Genomic DNA, 20,167 nt, shown 5'->3' on the forward strand with positions numbered 1-20,167 from the left:
TGTTCTATTGGTTGTGTAATGTGTTGGGGAGGGGGTTTGGTACAGATTTCACAGCTTTAATCTGTTCTCATTTAGTGCCGTACCCTCTCCCTTGCCTTGAGACCTGCCGCTCAAACAAATCATTTTAACTGTTTTATGTTGTCATGCAAACAAATATTTACACGGTGAGTGGCTGAATAGTGTTTACTTTCATTAGCTTATAAGCATTGCTTGAAACATTGGTCAAAACATAGGCCTACATATAGTAATCATTGTGTGACCACTTCAAATCAAGGGGGTACCGGTACAGAGTCAATGTGCGGGGACACCGGTTAGTCGAATAATTGAGGTAATATGTACATGTACTGTAGGTAGAGTTATTAAAGTGACTATGCATAGATAATAACAGAGAGTAGCAGCAGCATAAAAGAGGGGGGGCAATGCAAATAGTCTGGGTAGCCATTTGATTAGATGTTCAGGAGTCTTATTGCTTAGGGGTAGAAGCTGTTTAGAAGCCTGTTGGACCTAGACATGGCGCTACGGTACCGCTTGCCGTGCGGTAGCAGAGATAGCAGTGTATGACTAGGGTGGCTGGAGTCCTTGACAATTTTTAAGGCCTTTGGCTGACACCGCCTGGTATATAGGTCCTGGATGGCAGGAAGCTTGGCCCCAGTGATGTACTGGGCCGTACGCACTACCCTCTGTAGTGTTTTGCGGTCGGAGGCCGAGCAGTTTCCATACCAGGCAGTGATGCAACCCGTCAGGATGCTCTCGATGGTGCAGCTGTAGAACCTTTTGAGGATATGAGGACCCAAGAGAAATCTTTTCAGTCTCCTGAAGGGGAAGAGGTTTTGTCGTGCCCTCTTCACGAGTGCCTTGGTGTGCTTGGACCATGTTAGTTTGTTGGTGATGTGGACACCAAGGATCTTGAAGCTCTCAACCTGCTCCACTACAGTCCCTTTGATGAGAGTGGGGGCGTACTCGGTCCTCCTTTTCCTGTAGTCCACAATCATCTCCTTTGTCTTAATCATGTTGTGGGGGAGTTGTTGTCCTGGTACCACACGGCCAGGTCTCTGACCTCCTTCCTATAGGCTGTCTCGTCGTTGTCGGTGATCAGGCCTAATACGGTTGTGTCAATGGTCAGCCGTGCCTGGCCGTGCAGTCATGAGTGAACAGGGAGTACAGGATGGGACTGAGCAACCACCTCTGAGGGGCCCCCGTGTTGAGGATCAGCGTGGCGGATGTGTTGTTACCTTCGCTTACCACCTGGGGGCTGCGCGTCAGGAAGTCCAGGATCCAGTTGCAGAGGGAGGTGTGTAGTCCCAGGGTCCTTAGCTTAGTTATGAGCTTTGAGGACACTATGGTGTTGAACGCTGAGCTGCAGAGAGTGACTGTCATTAAGTAGTATAGTGTTATTAGATGATGTAGAGTAATTACCATTAAATAAAGAACGAGAACGAGAGAGAGAGGTTCTGAGTGAGGGTGTGTTGCAGGGGCATGGCTGATGGCTGTATAGCTGATGGTGGATGGAGGATGGAGGGCAGGGAACGGCAGGGATGGGTGAGTGCCTGGGCTCAGTTCAGCACTAGCCAGGTCCATTTGGTCCTTACCTGGCCCTGGCATGCAGGAGACTGGGTAATGACAGGGAAAGAATGGCATCAGGGGGCAGGAGCCAAGAGGTAATTACAGAATGGAACCCATGCAGAAAAAACACATCTGGATCCATGAGGCAAATATGAAAGATCAGACGTAACAGTCATATTACTATCAGCTTCAATCCATGATGGTTTATCAGTCATACCGTGGAACTACTATCAGCCTGGAGATTGAAAAATAGCCCCCTCCAACCCATTCTACTCCACTCCACTCTCCCCCACACTTGCTTGAGAGAGAGAGAGAGAGAGAGAGAGAGAGAGAGAGAGAGAGAGAGAGAGAGAGAGAGAGAGAGAGAGAGAGAGAGAGAGAGAGAGAGAGAGAGAGGTGCCACAGTCAGATGCAGCAAGACAATCTGTGGAAAGATCAGTCGTGGCAGCAGTATAACTTCTGTTGCAAGTGATCCCACCCTGTCCTCTCTCGTCTCTGTGCTTTACTCAAACCCCTAAGAGAAATAGTCTGTATAAAAGTGACATTGTTTTCCCCTAAGACATATGGGGAGTTAATGATAGCTTAGCATTTCACTATGTTATGTGACTGTGGTGCAGCTGAGGTTGAACCAGTAATGGAAGTCTGCTGTGCCCTGTTATTAACATTTAACCCATGAATAACTACAGCTGTATTAAAGCACTAGAGTCCACTGTGATAAAGAGTCTAGCTGGAGTATTTAATGAAATCCTCCAGCCACTCTGTTGGTGTTGCTACGGTCTAGGGCCTTCAGCGAAGCGCCCTTCTTCAGACATTCTGACTGGGTTTGGGTGCTGCATCAATGACCACTTTCACAACTCCATCTACCCACAGAATGAAGTCATCACTGCGTGCAGTCTAGCTCTCTCTCCGTCTCTCTCCCCTTCTCGCTCTCCATGCACACTCTCTCTATCAAATTAAGATTTCCATCATTAAATTGATGTCATGCCAATACGCTTCATAGTTCCAAACCTTATTCTGAATGGCACACAGTGGTGGAGAGCTGTGAAAGTTCTACCTTTGATGTTGCGTTCTCTATTATTGAAATTAATTGGAGTGCACCCCTCCCCCACACACTTCTGCCCATTCTGGGCATGCTCGGTTAATCAACCTTTTAAGTGTCGGCGGTGGCAGTGGTACTGGTGGCTGGCCTGACTGTGTTCTGTCCTAGGGTTTCAGAAGGGGTTTCAAGAGAGTGAGGCCCTGGTTGTGTTTGAAGCTGGGATTTGGTGCCACAGCAGTGCTGAGGGACAGCAGTGTAACAGAGGTCAGGGGTCAGTGTGCAGGTTGGAGTGATGACTTGGAGTCTGCCAGTGAAGTACTGGGCTAGGGCTTGTGGGAGCAGCAGCAAGGCCAACAGGGACTCAGTTCTTCTTTTCCTCCGTATCGGCTTGGCCCAGCTTAAGAAAAGCGCCTAACTGGCTCACAGGCAGCTGGCCTGCCTCCACACACAGCAGAACCGCTGATAATCAGCAGAAAGAGACCCCTGATTATTGGTCTGCCTCTGCCTCTGCTTAAAGTCGGCCACTAACTACTCGGTCTGCTCTGCTTGCTCCTCAGCATGCCAAACTAACTCAACGTTAGCATTTTAACCCCCCACCAAACTATGGAAAATGTCTAGAACGTTACATCAATCTCTGCTCCATTTGTGTCAGGTGAAATGTGATTTTAATTGCAGTTGGAAGGGAATGAGTGCATTCTAATTTGCCTCTATATGTCAGCCTCTATCAGCAGTGGACAGACATTTGTGCTTGTGGCTTTTCCAGGACAGCAAAGTGCCTAGCATCCCTGGTTCTGTGTCCTACTGTGTTTCTGCTTTCCCACAGACCCACCCTGCACCATCATGGCTGACACACACACATACTCACATCCAATGCTGCCCTATTTTGGGAGTAGCTTTGAAACTGTAGCATAATGGTGTTAAGCAGCTTGTGTCTCTCGCTGACATAGTAAATAATGTGTTTGACATCATCAGGGGAATAGAGCAGTACAAATCTTATTTTACTGATAGACAGACAGCGCTTAGCTCAGCTCAGACTCCCGAAACACAGGCCAGCCCGACTCAGCCTGCTTAGAAACATGGCCGAAGTCTCTATAGCTCAGACTAAAACTAAATACATTTAAAACAGCTGAGACAAAGTCTGCATAAAGAAGACTCAGGTTACTCAGACTCCAGATATACACGTACAGATGTAGGATCTTCATTTGAGCCAATTTGCTACAGCAGGAAAATTATCCTGCAGTAACAGTAAATGTGAATTATTATGTGGATTATAATGAATGGACATTTTTGTAGGGGTTGATACATTTTTTGTAAGGGAAAATCTAATCTGAAATTTCGAAATGGAAATTACAAACTTCAGAAGCATTTTTAAACCTCAAATACACTACAATTTCTACATTTCCTGCATTGCAGAAAAGTTATCCTGCAACCGAGTGATCAAATTAAGATCTAACATCTGTATAGGTTGCTCAACAAAGCTTTGAATCCATGCAAACATAGCTTTTTCTTAAATGAACCTTAGCTAAGCCGGGACTCCATTCAAGCTTGTCTCAACAAAGCTTAGAATCGATTTAGACACAGCTCTTGAAAGCATTAAATATGCTGTGAACAGGTTGCTACATATTAACATAGCTCAGCTTATTGTAACCTTGAATCCAGTTTAAATCTACCAGTTCAATTCTACGCAGTGAAGATGAATACAACTTGTTTTGAAACAGGTACATCCAAGGGGCATCATCTCCCAAGGACATGATCATCATCGTGGACGTGTGAGTATCTAGTTTAGTCTTTCTTCGTCAAGCTTTCCTTCTCCTTCTCTCCTTTCTCTCCTTCCCATTTCTCTTCCCTCCTTCTCCCTCCCTCCCTCTCTCCTCCCTCCTTCTCCATTTCTCCTCCCTCCTCCCTCTCTCTCCTTCCTACTCCTCCTCCCTCCCCCTCCTTCTCCCTCTCTCCTCCCTCCTCCTCCCTCTCTCCTCCCTACCCCTCGCTCCCTCCCTCTCCTTCCTACTCTTCCTCCCTCTCTCCTTCCTCCTTTTCCCTCTCTCCTCCCGCCTCCTCCCACTCTCCTTCCTCCTTCTCCCTCTCCCCCTCCTTTTCCCTATCTCCTCCCTCCTGTCCTCTCTCCCCCCTCCTGTCCTCTCTGCTCCCTCATGTCCTCCCTCACCCCCACCAGTGGCATTTTAGCAGGAACAGTAAAGGTCTCTAGTGCCACCTGTTGGTTTACAATCATAATAATCTCCACATATCTCTTGCTATTATATACATGTCTAAGAGGTACAATATGAAGATGATCATTGTGAATGCATGACGAAATCGACTGTGATTGGGTCATGAGAGGAATGAGAGGATGGATGTGTCCTCTTGCCAGACCGCCAACCTATAAACACTCATCACAGTATACAGAAGCAAAGGGGCCGTCACTGTAGAACCTCCTGTGGCTGTACCATATTGTCTGGATGAGGTTTTAAGATGGAGCCGTTTAGGTTGAACTGTATGGCTCAATGCGCTGATGGTTGTGTGTTGCGTTGTGCCTGTAGGAGTGGCAGTGTCAGTGGACTCACTCTGAAACTGATGAAGACGTCGGTCATGGAGATGCTAGACACTCTGTCAGATGACGACTATGTGAATGTAGCCAGGGTGAGTATCCTCCGCTGATAAGGTGATGAATAGAACGCTTCTCTCATACTGTACATTGTGAATTTCAATCAATCTCTGATAAAGGTCTGGTTTCTCTTCAATATGCGAAATGTAATAACATGGTTAACACCTCCAATGCAGTATAAACATATTATATGGGTATGGTGATGTGGTCATGAGCAAACGTTCACTCAGGTTCCTATCACATAGTCACATCCCAGCAAAACCAAAATTGTTTCTGTGAAAGTTCCCAGAACATACGTTAGGTCGCTGCAAATGTTCTCATAACACAAAAACTGGACCCTGTTGTTGTGATAATCATTCACCTGATGTTACATTCCCAGAACACATTTCATCTGTTCTTTAAAGGTTCCAGAGAATGTTTCATTAGGTTGTGAGAACAGTCTATTGAGAACAGTGTGGGGACATCACAAACAATATGTTCCCAAAGCACAAAAACTGTCCAGTTGTGTGGATGATTCTACAAGGTTTCTTTTAGGATACAAAAAACATTCACCTGACGTTCCCAGAACATATTTAACATGTTCTTTAAAGGTTCCCAGTAAGTTTCTTTAGATTGTGGGAACAATACATCTGCCAGTGTTTTTTAGAATCCAATTCATACGGTCCCATTATTGCCACGTTCTTGCCGGGATCAGCCTTTCATATCTCCCGTGAACATGCCGAGTGGGAGTAGACATGGGCCGAGGTGGGTGGACGTCTATTTGAATAAATGAATTGAATATAGACCATTATTAATGTGTTTTAAGCAGGTCTTAAGAAATGTTATCAAAGTAATAAAGGACAGACACTTCGAAACCTTGTTTCTTATAATACATTTTTTGACTGTTCTTTTTGCCATTTCTGAATGTTATTCAATGTGTTCCTATGGGCTTTAGTAGTAAAGGCCAAAACAAATATTTTATTAAATAGTTTGTTTATATATTTTGTCATACCTAAAATTCTAAATCAATATGTAAATGATCCATAATATGACCATGTCAAATTAATTCCATATGTCAGATAGGTTCCCAAAACACTAAAACTGTCCAAACTGACAGTCAGATAATGTTTGTATCAGGGTGCACAAAACATTCCTTTTATGTTGCAAGAACGTTCCCAGAATAGCCTTCCTGAGTTCTGTAAAGGTTCCAATAACATTTTATTTGGTTGTGGGAACAGTGTGGGTACATTACAAGAGATAGGTCCCTAAAACACAAAATATGCTCAGTTGTGATGACATTCATACAATGTTTAAGTTCCACAGGACATTCCCTTAATGCAACACAGAACCATGCATGAGAGCACCAGCTGTTCTGAACGACTGTATGATCACGCTCTCCGTAACCGATATGAGTAAGACCTTTAAACAGGTTAACATTTACAAGGCCGCAGGGCCGGATGGATTACAAGGACGTCTACTCAAGTGTCTTCACTGACATTCAACCTCTCCCTGACCCAGTCTGTAATGCCTACATTTTTCAAGCAGACCACCATAGTGCCCAAGATCCCAAGGTAACCAGTCTAAATGACTATCGCCCCGTAGCACTCATATCTGTAGCCATGAAATGCTTTGAAAGGCTCACATCAACATCATCATCCCATACACTATGGTCCCATTCCATGACCCAATCTCTATTGCAGACCACACTGCCCTTTCCCACCTGGACAAAAGGAACACCTATGTCAGAAAATGCTGTTCATTGACTACAGCTCAGCATTCAACACCATAGTGCCCTCCAAGCTCATCACTAAGCTAAGGACCCTGGGACTAAACACCTCCCTCTGCAACTGGATCCTGGACTTCCTGACGCACCTTCCCCCAGGTTGTGAGGGTAGGCAACAACACATCTGCCACGCTGACCCTCAACACAGTGGCCCTTCGGTAGTGAGTGCTTAGTCCCCTCCTGTACTCCCTGTTCCCCCACGACTGTGTGGGTGACCGTGCATGACTCCCTCAACGTCAGCAAGACAAAGGAACTGATTGTGGCCTACATGAAACGGAGGGCCGAGCACACCCTCATCCACATCGACAGAGCTGTAGTGAAGTGGGTCGAGAGCTTCAAGTTCCTCGTGTCCACAACACTAAGGACCTATCATGGTCCAAATAAACCTACACGGTTGTGAAGGAGGCACGACAATGCCTCTTCCCCAGGGGGCTGAAAAGATTTGGCCTGGCCCTCAGATCCTCAATCAGTTCTATAGCTGCACAATTGAGAGCATCTCGACTGGCTGTATCACCGCTTGGTATGGAAACTGCTTGGCATCCGACCATAAGGTGTTACAGAGAGTAGTGTGTATGGCCCAGCACATCACTGGGGCTTAGCCCCCTGACATCCAGGACCTATATACCAGGTGGTGTCAGATGAAGGCCCTAACAATTGTCAAAGACTCCAGCCAACCAAGTCATAGACTGTTCTCTCGAAAGTGGTACCGGAGTGCCAAGTAGGGACCAAAAGGCTCCTGAACAGCTTTTACCCCAAAGTCATTAGACTGCTGAACAGTTAATCAAATGGCTACCAAGACTATTTGTATGGACCCCCTTTTTCTGCACGGACTCTCTTGCACTGGCTCTATGCACACTCACTGGACTCTACCCACACACTCACTGGACTCTACCCACACACTCACTGGACTCTACCCACACACTCACTGGACTCTACCCACACACTCACTGGACTCTACCCACACACTCACTGGACTCTACCCACACACTCACTGGACTCTACCCACACACTCACACATACTACACTGACACTACCACACATACACACACACACGCACACACACACAAACACACACACACACACACACACACACAGAAACACACACACACAAACACACAAACACACACACACACACACACACACAAACACACACACACATACACACACACACAAACACACAAACACACACACACACACACACACACAAACACACAAACACACACACACACACACAACACAAACACACACACACACACACACACAGAAACACACACACACAAACACACAAACACACACACACACACACACACACAAACACACACACACACATACACACACACACACACACATACACACACACACACACACATACATAAACACACACACACACACACACACACACACACACTACATATGCTCAACACACAAAACACACAAAACACACATTGACTCTTTGTATATAGCTTTGTTATTGTTATTTTATTGTGTTACTATTTCCTTTTTTAAATGGTGCTAATTGTTATTACCTTTTAACTCTGTATTGTTGGGAAAGGACTTGTAAGTAAGCATTTCATGGTAATGTCTACACCTGTTGTATACGCTGCGAGTGACAAATACAATTTGAGTCGATTCGATTTTATTTAATGTTGTAAGAATGAAATAAGTGAGTTTTATGAACCATGCATGAGAGCACCATATTTGTTTTAGGTTTAACATAATATTCCATTCATATTCACGCAATATACATTTGACCTTGTCATGGAGGTCTTCAGAACATTTACAAAATACTGCAGTACCAGTCAAGGGATTTTCTTTATTTTTACAATTTTCGACATTGTAAAATAGTAGTGAAGACATCAAAACTATGAAATAACACATATGGAATCATGTTAAACAAATCTAAATATATTTTATATTTGTGATTCCTCAAGGTAGCCACCCTTTGCCTTGATGACAGCCTTGATGACAGCTTTGCACACGATTGGCATTCTCTCAACCAGCTTCACCTGGAAGGCTTTTCCAACAGTCTTGAAGGAATTCCCATTAATCTTGCAATCTGAGGTGCAGTTAACTCTAATTAACTTATCCTCTGCAGCAGAGGTAACTCTGGATATTCCTTTCCTGTGGCGGTCCTCATGAGAGCCAGTTTCATCATAGCACTCGGTCTTTTACCTAATAGGGCTATCTTCTGTATACCACCACTACCTTGTCATAACACAACTGACTGGCTCAAAATGAACAAGGCACACCTGGAATGTTATTTTCCTTCACCGGACATGTGAACAGCATTCAATCCAACAAATACAACCATATGTTTTACACTTCATATGTTGACAATCTGCCCATGTGGGTTTGAACCTGCACGGTTTGGTTCCCAAGCCAGGTCACCAGGTCACCTCTGCGTCACCTGGGAAGCGCTCTTATGTCTTATTTTATCAGTATATAAATATGGGGTGGCAGGTAGCCTAGTGGGTAGAGCATTTGGTCAGTGACCGAAAGGTTGCTAGATTGAATCTCTGAGCTGACAAGGTAAAAATCTGTTCTTCTGCCCCTGAACAAGGCAGTTAACCCACTTCCTAGGCTGTCATTGTAAATAAGAATTTGTTCTTAACTGACTTGCTTAGTTCAATAAATAAATGTAAATGAAATATAGCCATGGCTGTATGGTCAATCAGGAATTCCATGCGTCCTTTTAAACCTTCTTAGACATAACTAACGGTTAACTGGGTTAGTCACCATCACTTCCCCTTTCCTCTTTATATGCTGCGTACCTCTGGGTCCATGTTTACCAGGTATCCAATACTATGAGTGCTGATCTAGGATCATGAAAAATAAGCCAGGGGGAACATATCAAGCGTCTCCAAAGTAGAAATTATATTGGGTGTGTTTCTTAAAGTTGAATAGTACATTTTTACACAAAGTATTTTTATATAGTAAAATATTGTTTGTGTTTGTATGATTAAATGCTGTTCAAATGTCCTTAGAATGAAACGAAAATGCCATGTGTCTCTATATGACCGACAGTACAGTCCTCAAATGAGAATTGCCAGTAAATGTGGAGAAGAACATAATGGGGATGTATTCCAATCTGATTTCATTTGCATGCTGAGAATGTTGTGGTAAAACATAAATATAAAATGTTCTTGAAATGTTCTGAGGAGCTCCAAGACAAGGTCAAATGTTTATTGCCTGAACATCAATGGAGTATTGTGTAAAACCTTCAACAAATATACTATGAACATCATACAAACTGACTTATTTCATTCTTACAACATTAACGGAATGTCCTGTGCATCCTACTTTAAACATTGTATGAATGTCATCACAACTGAGCATATTTTGTGTTTTAGGAACCTATCTCTTGTAATATACCTACACTGTTCTGGTAATGTTCCCGGTTTGCAGGAATGTATGCATAGCTACATATACTGTAAAAACTATAACTTTCCCACATGGTTATAATCCCACAATGTTTCAACCCCCAGTCTATGTGTGATTGTGCTGTCTTTATCTCACCAACAGTCTCCCTGCCTTGCTTCTTAGGTTTTCCATTGAATGCTGCATTATCTGACTCACTGCATACATGGGTAGCCTACACTTGCACGCATTTGCACGCCCGCACTCGCCACACACACACACTGGCGGGGTAGCCCTGTTTAGAGACTTGGGTGGTTAATCCTCCATAATCCAGTGGTTTTAGTCAGTGTATGTTTCTAAATCCCAGCTCTAAGAGGCAGAAATTAGCGTGATAATTTGGGTGGGAACGAGGCTGATTTCCACCCCTTTAAAGAAATTAAGAGCTCTGGAAGTAGGAAGGAAAGAAAATGGTTGTTGGTCTGTAGACACCAACAGTAATCATTGTTGTTACAGTAATACAATCGTAATTCAAACTCTGCATTTGATCAGTCAAATATTCTCATTATTGTTATTTACATTTACATTTAGCAGACGCTCTTATCCAGAGCGACTTACAAATTGGTGCGTTCACCTTATGACATCCAGTGGAACAGCCACTTTACAATAGTGCATCTAAATCAAATCAATTGACTGAGAACACATTCTCATTTACAGCAACAACCTGGGGAACAGTTACAGGGGAGAGGAAAGAGCCAATTGTAAACTGGGGATTAATTAGGTAACCATGAATGGGTTGAGGGCCAGATTGGGAATTCAGCCAGGACACCAGGGTTAACACCCCTACTCTTACAATAAGTGCCATGGGACCTTTAATGCCCTCAGAGAGTCAGGACACCAGTTTAACCACCCATCTGAAAGACAGCACCCTACACAGGGCAGTGTCAATCACTGCCCTGGGGAATTAGGATATGTTTTTTTAGACCAGAGGAAAGAGTGCCTCCTACTGGCCTTCCAACAGCATCTGATCTCCCATCCAGGAACTGACCAAGACCAACCCTGCTTAGCTTCAGAAGCAAGCCAGCAGTGGTATGCAGGGTGGTACGCTGCTGGCCGAAATGCCTTCCACTGCCCTGTTACAAGCACAACTACTGAAGCGTTTATTTCCAAAACGCTATATCCACCAATTATTCACATTTGTGTTTTCTCATCAGAAATGGTTGATTATGGGTACCTTCATGTGTGTAAACTGTTCTCCGATTTTTTTATTCATAGATTTTAGATGTGTATGAAAATTGTTTTTTTGTTTGCAAAACACTATTTATCCATTGTTTTAGCCGGAATTGAATGTTCGTATATTGTATATTTGACTGTGATATGTGGTTGTCTCACCTAGGATATATAGTGTTTTGTAATGCAATTCTTCTATCTTAATCTGATTCAACAAACTCTTCTGTTTTCCAATACAGTATAACCTTCAACGGAACCATTACATTGTGTTCTTGTCATTTTGTTACGAGATCATAATCTGTGACAAGGAATACTATAGTTTGTGTTATTTTTCCATTTTTTACCAATAAACTGTAAATATCAAACTGCACGAACAGAAAGAAATGTCAGATTTTCATGCACCAAATGTTTAACCTATTTTATGCCATCATTCTGTCTTCAAAATGTCAACAGAATTTAAAGTTGACTTTCAAGAAGAAAGGCCATTAAAAACCTGACATTACAGGCATTGCTGTTCGATGCTAATCACATATAGACACACTGCTCACTGTTTACCTCTCTGTCTGTCAAAAACACACACACAGACAAACACACACACAAAGACACACACAGACAAACACACAGCCCGAGACTAATTTTAATTTATCAGAGGAGATGAGATCTAGATGACATTACCTTGGGTGGGTGTTTTTCGTTTGTTCTTGGTTTGCTTTGGAATTCCAGGTGCACCTGTTCTTTGTATGGAAAGCTGTAATTATCAAGCAACCCACATCCCCCTCCTCATCCCAACACACTGCAGATGGAGTCGCCCTCAATGCCAACGAGCGAGCAGCGTGGTCACATCCAGACTCATTCAATTCTTCATTGTTATCTGTCTCTCCACCCCCCCACAGTTTAACGAGAAGGCTGATGCTGTCGTCCCCTGTTTTAAGACCTTGGTCCAGGCCAACATGAGAAACAAGAAGATCTTCAAGGAGTCTATCATGCACATGCAAGCCAAAGGAACCACTGACTACAAGTCTGGCTTCCAGTTCGCCTTCGAACAGCTACTCAATGTAAGACTAAGAGCCAGCAGTCAGTCACGCTCTTCTGGGGTTATTTCAGGGTGATAGGTTAGGCTAGGTCTTCCATGAAATGCCCATGGTATAAGACATGCTAATTAGCATACTGACATCCCAATTGACATTGGAATTGACCCTGTGCTACCAAGCCACTCTTTAGACAATCAGAGGATTATGCCTCATCTGAATGGAGCCCAAAGGGGCCACTAGTTAGTCAGTCAGTGGGATTAGGAACTGCCACTGCAGTGGGCTAGCCAGCACAGCAGAGGTCCCTGTGTGTGTGTGCAGCAGGGAGGCAACCAGGCAGGCATTGCTGTAAGTCTGTCTGTCTGTCTACACAGGTGCTGCCTCAGCTCAGCTCTCTATACTCCTATATATTATAGGAGGCTTACTTTATGGGCTCTGATGGGATGATTGATGAGAGAAAGATCAGCCACAGACACTTTATATTCTTCTGGTGGGCCGAGAGGCACAATGCCAAGCGCCCAGCCTTGCCTAGCCCAGCCTACAACCCAGCCTATAGCTCAGTCTAGCCCAGCATAGACCAGACTATTGCCCAGCCTATAGCCCAGCCCAGCCCAGCCTAGCCCAGCCTTGCCTAGCCCAGCCTACAACCCAACCTACAGCCCAGTCTATAGCCCAGTCTAGCCCAGCCTTGCCTAGCCCAGTCTATGGCCCAGCCTATACCCCAGCCTAGCCCAGCCTATAGCCCAGCCTAGCCCAGTCTAGCCCAGTCTAGCCCAGCCTATAGGCCAGCCTATATCCCAGTCTACCCCAGCCTACCCCAGCCTAGCCTATAGCCCAGCCTAGCCCAGCCTATATCCCAGTCTACACCAGCCTAGCCCAGCCTATAGCCCAACCTAGCCCAGCCTACAACCCAGCCTACAACCCAGCTTATAGTCCAGCCTAGCCTACAACCCAGCCTAGCCCAGCCTATAGCCCAACCTAGCCCAGCCTATAGTCCAGCCTAGCCCAGTCTAGACCAGCCTATAGCCCAGTCTATAGCCCAGCCTATAGCCCAGCCTAGCCCAGCCTATAGCCTAGCCCAGCCTATAGCCCAGCCTAGCCCAGCCTAGCCCAGTCTAGCCCAGCCTAGTTAACCAACACCTGACCACGGAACACATCTAACCAACAACTGGCCACGGAACACATTTAACCAACGCCTGGCCACAGAACACATTTAACCAACGCCTGACCATGGAACACATTTAACCAACACCTGGCCACGGAACACATTTAACTTATGCCTGGCCACGGAACACATTTAACCAACACCTGGCCACGGAACACATTTAACCAACACCTGGCCACGGAACACATTTAACCAACGCCTGACCACGGAACACATTTAACCAACACCTGGCCACGGAACACATTTAACTTATGCCTGGCCGCGGAACACATCTAACCAACACCTGGCCACGGAACACATTCAACCAACGCCTGGCCACGGAACACATTTAACCAACACCTGGCTACAGAACACATTTAACTAACGCCTGGCCACAGAACACATTTAACCAACGGCTGGCCACGGAACACATTTAACCAACACCTGGCCACAGAACACATTTAACTAACGCCTGGCCACAGAACACATTTAACCAACGGCTGGCCACGGAACACATTTAACCAACGGCTGGCCACGGAACATATTCAACCAACACCTGGCCACGGAACACATTCAACCAATGCCTGGGCACAGAACACATTTAACCAACAGCACAGGATAAATTACCCTACACAGAAAGTTATATGTACACTTCAATCCCATATATGTGGATGTATTGTGCACTGTACATGCAGTTTACACATTAGCTAACATATTAGAACATAGACTCTACAGCTGTTCGAAGGCGAACTGGAAGCCAGACTTTGCTCAATCATTCTTTTCTCTTGTGATGAACAAGACACCATGTTTTTGTGATTACCTGGATGGAGAGGCTATACTTTATAATGTCTATATAGTTTGTGTCCTCTTCCTTTTCCTGACTGTTTCCCCCCACTCTCACTAATCACTCTCTATTTGTATCTCTCTCTGTATCTCTGTATCTCTTTCTCTCTTTCTATCTCCCTCTCCCTTTCCTTCCCACTCTCTCTCTCCTTCACTCTCTCTCTCTCTCCTTCTCTCTCTCTCTCTCTCTCTTTCTCTCTCTCTCTCACTAATCACTCTCTATTTGTATCTCTCTCTGTATCTCTGTATCTCTGTATCTCTTTCTCTCTTTCTATCTCCCTCTCCCTTTCCTTCCCACTCTCTCTCTCCTTCACTCTCTCTCTCTCTCCTTCTCTCTCTCTCTCTCTCTCTTTCTCTCTCTCTCTCACTAATCACTCTCTCTTTGTACTTGTCTCTGTATCTCTCCCTCTTCCTCTCCCTCTCCCTTTCTCTCAACCTCTCCGTCTCTCTCTCTCTCTGTTCCACAGGATACCGGCGCCCCAAGGGCGGGCTGCAATAAGATGATAATGATGTTTACAGATGGAGGAGAGGATCGTGCACAGGACATCTTTGAGAAGTACAACTGGCCCAACAAAACAGTGAGTCTGTCCCCAAAAACCAATTATCTATTCATCAATCCTAGTCTCCCAATGAATCAGTGCATGCATGTTTAAGAGTTGATGAACCAGTCTGTACTCTCTCTTCTCTCTCTCTCTCATCCCTTACTTATCCTTATCAAAGAAATGCTATATTTATCAACAGCAATTGCCATTCTTTTGGTGAGAATCTTAATGATTCCAAAAGTTCCATCCTTGGACATAGATCCAGCCTTATGGGTGTCTGCTCAGATCCTCTTTTCCTACACGTTGGCTTTTTTTCCGCTCTCTCTCTCTCCCTCCCTGTCATCTCTCTCTCCGCTCTCTCTCTCTCTCTCTCTCTCTCTCTCTCTCTCTCTCTCTCTCTCTCTCGCTCTCTCTCTCTCTCTTCCTCCCTGTCATCTCTCTCTCCTCTCTCTCTCTCTCTCTCTCTCTCTCTCTCTCTCTTCTTCCTCCCTGTCATCTCTCTCTCTCTCTCTCTCTCTCTCTCTCTCTCTCTCTCTCTCTCTCTCTCTCTCTCTCTCTTTCCTCCCTGTCATCTCTCTCTCTCTCTCTCTCTCTCTCTCTCTCTCTCTCCGCTCTCTCTCTCTCTCTCTTCCTCCTGTCATCTCTCTCTCTCTCCTCTCTCTCTCTCTCTCTCTCTCTCTCTTTCTCTCTCTTCCTCCCTGTCATCTCTCTCTCTCTCTCTCTCTCTCTCTCTCTCTCTCTCGCTCTCTCTCTCTCTCTCTCTCTCCTCCTCCCTGTCATCTCTCTCTCTCTCTCTCTCTCTCTCTCTCTCTCTCTCTCTCACTCACACACTCTCACTCTCTCTCTCTCTCTCTCTCTCTCTCTCTCTCTCTCTCCCTCCCTGTCATCTCTCTCTCTCTCTCTCTCTCTCTCTCTCTCTCTCTCTCTCCCTGTTATCTCTCTCTCTGTCTCTTTTCTTGTCTTGCTGCTGGTGTTAACAGCTCTGACCTGCTGACTAATTAGCCACTTTATTATCAGAACCCATGAAATTACAGCCAACACATGCACTCACTCACTCTCTTTCTTTCTCCCTGTCTATCTTTCTCCCTCTCCTTCTTTTTTTCTCTTCATCCTCGCTCACATGGCTTGAAATGCTGCTGCCATTTTGCTTTCTCACTGTGCGAGAAGAATGTTGATTCTACTGATCTCAGTTTTTCTCTCTCTGCCCACTATCTCCTCACCTTCCAGATTCGAGTATTTACCTTTTCAGTTGGGCAGCACAACTATGATGTCACCCCCTTGCAGTGGATAGCTTGTGCCAACAAAGGTGAGTAGAGAGGGTGTGCCTGTAAAGTGTAGTGACATGGAGAGACTTTACATCTACGGTCATAGATAGAGGAGAACAGAAGCTCCTTCTGCGGCCTATCAACACTCCCCATGTCTAGCAAACAGAAACCAGAAAATATGTGATATTATTATGTCATCATATAACCAAACTCCAAACAAACTGCCCAGCTGTCCACAACCTAGATGACTAAGCTATCCTCCTTTCCTCCATTAGTCCTCTTGACCTCATGACCTCATGCCCACTCTGAACCATAACCAATGTACAATTCCACTTCTATGTTCTCTCTGTTTCACTATTTTTTTAACCAAATGTCTCTTTCTCTCGTCTCTCTCTCTCTCTCTCTCTCTCTCTCTCTCTCTCTCACTATCTCTCTCACCTCTCTCTCTCTCTCTCACTATCTCTCTCTCCTCTCTCTCTCTTTCTCTCTCCTCTCTCTCTCTCTCTCTCTCTCTCTCTCTCTGTTGTTTGATTTCTCACTGTCTCAACTTTTCTCTAATACGCTGAGCTCTCCCTTCTTCCCATCACAAGAAGCATCCCTCCTAAAGAACGCTAATTAGTTCATTTCCAGTGGAGCCTTCAGAGTGCTTCAGAAGTGCCTCCCTCCCCACAAGTTGTAATTCATTATCGGGTGGAGCCTGGCTGTGTGATGATAACCATGGCTACCACCTCTCACACAGGCAGGCGCATCGGGGGAAGTCCAGGATTACTCCCATGTGCCAACATGCCACTCACTCTAATTGTTAGCATGGCACCAAAGCCAATGCCAAACTATGACAATGCTTATTGAGGTATTCTCCTCTGTGGAGCTGTCCTTTGACATGTGGTCGTACAACACCTTGCTTATTGCTCTTCTTCGGTATCACACACAAACAGAGACACATGTTGAGCCGAACCTTCTGACCCAGAACACACACTTACACACACACATGGATCCGCCTCGCAAACACATTACATACCCAGCTCCCTCTTGACTAACCTTACTGTTTTCTCACTTGGCTTGTGCTGCAATCCCTTCTTCAGTTGAACCTACCCCCGCTCTGTCTCACTATGAGCTGAACTTTCTCCTCTCTCCGGTGGCTGAAGACCTGGGTGTAGACCTCTGGTCCATGCTCTCTACTTTCTATTTTGGTTCCTCTCCTCATTCCTATTGTCATGTTCTGCCCTACAACTGGAGGTGTCACAGTCTCTGGCAGGCAGCCAAAAATACTAAGCAAAGGAAGGAGCTACTGTTCTGAACAGTCATAGGAAGTGTGCGCGCGAGCGCGAGCTTGTGCGTGCGTGTGCGTGTGTGCGTGCGTGCGTGTGTGTGTGCGTGTGTGTGCGTGTGTGTGCGTGTGTGTGCGTGCGTGTGTGTGTGTGTGTGTGTGTGTGTGTGTGTGTGTGTGTGTGTGTGTGTGTGTGTGTGTGTGTGTGTGTGTGTGTGTGTGTGTGTGTGTGTGTGTGTGTGTGTGTGTGATTTATTAAAAACGCCAGGCATTCTTGTCTCTTAACATTCTGGGGATGTTGTCTCCATTTCGCGGCTCTTTGTATAAACACTCTGTGCTTTAATAACTTGGGGAACGGCAGCAGTTATTGACCCAGAGTGAGTGTGTCCCTCCTCTCCTCCATCCCTAATCAGCAGTCCTGTTCTGTTCTGCCTGGGGTACATCAGCAGCATCCTCAATGAGCCCTAACACACATTACATTGACATCCTGCAGTAAAATGATGATGAGACGGGAGGTCAATGGCCAATTGTTTCTCCATTGCATCTTAATTGAAATCAATCACACAGTACACACACACATGTGTACATGCGTACGCGTGCGTGCGCACACACACACACACACACACACACACACACACACACACACACACACCACATGCACACACATGCCACACACACAAACACACCTATCTGCAGCAAATGACCAAATGGCCAACACACGTAATGGGTACTAAATGCAATGTCCCCATAGAGAACAATCAGCATTCTGCTGAGGAGACATGTTAAAATCATAGCACTACATTTGCTCTAATAGCTTGAGATGATGAGACTTCACTGGGCTGTTGTGTTATTTCACATATGCATAGCAATTTTACCTTTACAATACACACCACAACAGAACAGCTCCATGTTGTTGGTTATTATCACTGTGTATCCACTGAACAGATTCTCTCACTTTGATCTTCAGGATTCTACTATGAGATTCCATCCATTGGAGCCATCAGAATTAACACGCAGGTGATATATCCTTCCTTCAGTGTGTGTATGTGTGCATTTGTGTGAATCCTTACTGTAACTTCAGGGTGTTTTCTAGGTCATGTTGAGTTCATTACCCTCTTTAAAGATAATTATGCACATGTAGATAATGCCTTTAAATATTCCAATTACAAAATGACACAAGAAGGCTTGGAAAGAGCAATAGAGAGGAAGTCACAGGGAGAGATAGAGCTCACTTCTGTCTTCTAGTAGAATAGAGAGGAAGTCACAGGGAGAGATAGAGCTCACTTCTGTTTTCTGGAAGAATAGAGAGGAAGTCACAGGGAGAGATAGAGCTCACTTATGTCTTTTGGAAGAATAGAGAGGAAGTCACAGGGAGAGATAGAGCTCACTTCTGTCTTCTAGCAGAATAGAGAGGAAGTCACAGGGAGAGATAGAGCTCACTTCTGTCTTCTAGAAGAACAGAGAGGAAGTCACAGGGAGAGATAGAGCTCACTTCTGTCTTCTGGAAGAATAGAGAGGAAGTCACAGGGAGAGATAGAGCTCACTTCTGTCTTCTAGTAGAATAGAGAGGAAGTCACAGGGAAAGATAGAGCTCACTTCTGTCTTCTAGTAGAATAGAGAGGAAGTCACAGGGAGAGATAGAGCTCACTTCTGTCTTCTGGAAGAATAGAGAGGAAGTCACAGGGAGAGATAGAGCTCACTTCTGTCTTCTAGTAGAATAGAGAGGAAGTCACAGGGAGAGATAGAGCTCACTTCTGTCTTCTAGTAGAATAGAGAGGAAGTCACAGGGAGAGATAGAGCTCACTTCTGTCTTCTAGTAGAATAGAGAGGAAGTCACAGGGAGAGATAGAGCTCACTTATGTCTTCTAGTAGAATAGAGAGGAAGTCACAGGGAGAGATAGAGCTCACTTCTGTCTTCTAGTAGAATAGAGAGGAAGTCACAGGGAGAGATAGAGCTCACTTCTGTCTTCTAGTAGAATAGAGAGGAAGTCACAGGGAGAGATAGAGCTCACTTATGTCTTCTAGTAGAATAGAGAGGAAGTCACAGGGAGAGATAGAGCTCACTTCTGTCTTCTAGTAGAATAGAGAGGAAGTCACAGGGAGAGATAGAGCTCACTTCTGTTTTCTGGAAGAATAGAGAGGAAGTCACAGGGAGAGATAGAGCTCACTTATGTCTTTTGGAAGAATAGAGAGGAAGTCACAGGGAGAGATAGAGCTCACTTCTGTCTTCTAGCAGAATAGAGAGGAAGTCACAGGGAGAGATAGAGCTCACTTCTGTCTTCTAGAAGAACAGAGAGGAAGTCACAGGGAGAGATAGAGCTCTCTTCTGTCTTCTGGAAGAATAGCGGTACACCTATAGCTCATCTCTTGGCAGTAGTACTGTAGACTACTTTATCACTGACCTCAACCCAGAATCTCTCAGAGCGTTCACAGTCAGCCCACTGACACCCCTATCAGACTACAGCAAAATCACAGTCTACTTAAACAGAGCAATACTCAATCATGAGGCATCAAAGCCAAAGGAACTG

The 20,167-nt window shown here is 45.0% G+C and overlaps 1 protein-coding gene across 3 annotated transcripts in view; it reads left to right on the top strand.

Moving 5' to 3' along the window:
- Window positions 1–20,167, top strand: part of LOC115142357 (voltage-dependent calcium channel subunit alpha-2/delta-2-like) — a 344,103-nt gene that overhangs the window by 254,690 nt on the left and 69,246 nt on the right. For all 3 annotated transcript variants that reach the window (XM_065001983.1, XM_065001986.1, XM_065001984.1), the window contains exons 9-14: window positions 4,321–4,371; window positions 5,140–5,239; window positions 12,444–12,605; window positions 15,033–15,143; window positions 16,335–16,413; window positions 18,607–18,656. In XM_065001983.1, the coding sequence (XP_064858055.1) occupies window positions 4,321–4,371; window positions 5,140–5,239; window positions 12,444–12,605; window positions 15,033–15,143; window positions 16,335–16,413; window positions 18,607–18,656 (553 nt within the window). The remainder of the gene's footprint in view (window positions 1–4,320; window positions 4,372–5,139; window positions 5,240–12,443; window positions 12,606–15,032; window positions 15,144–16,334; window positions 16,414–18,606; window positions 18,657–20,167) is intronic.

Source organism: Oncorhynchus nerka, linkage group LG15 (assembly GCF_034236695.1).
Source record: "Oncorhynchus nerka isolate Pitt River linkage group LG15, Oner_Uvic_2.0, whole genome shotgun sequence".
NCBI lineage: Eukaryota > Metazoa > Chordata > Actinopteri > Salmoniformes > Salmonidae > Oncorhynchus > Oncorhynchus nerka.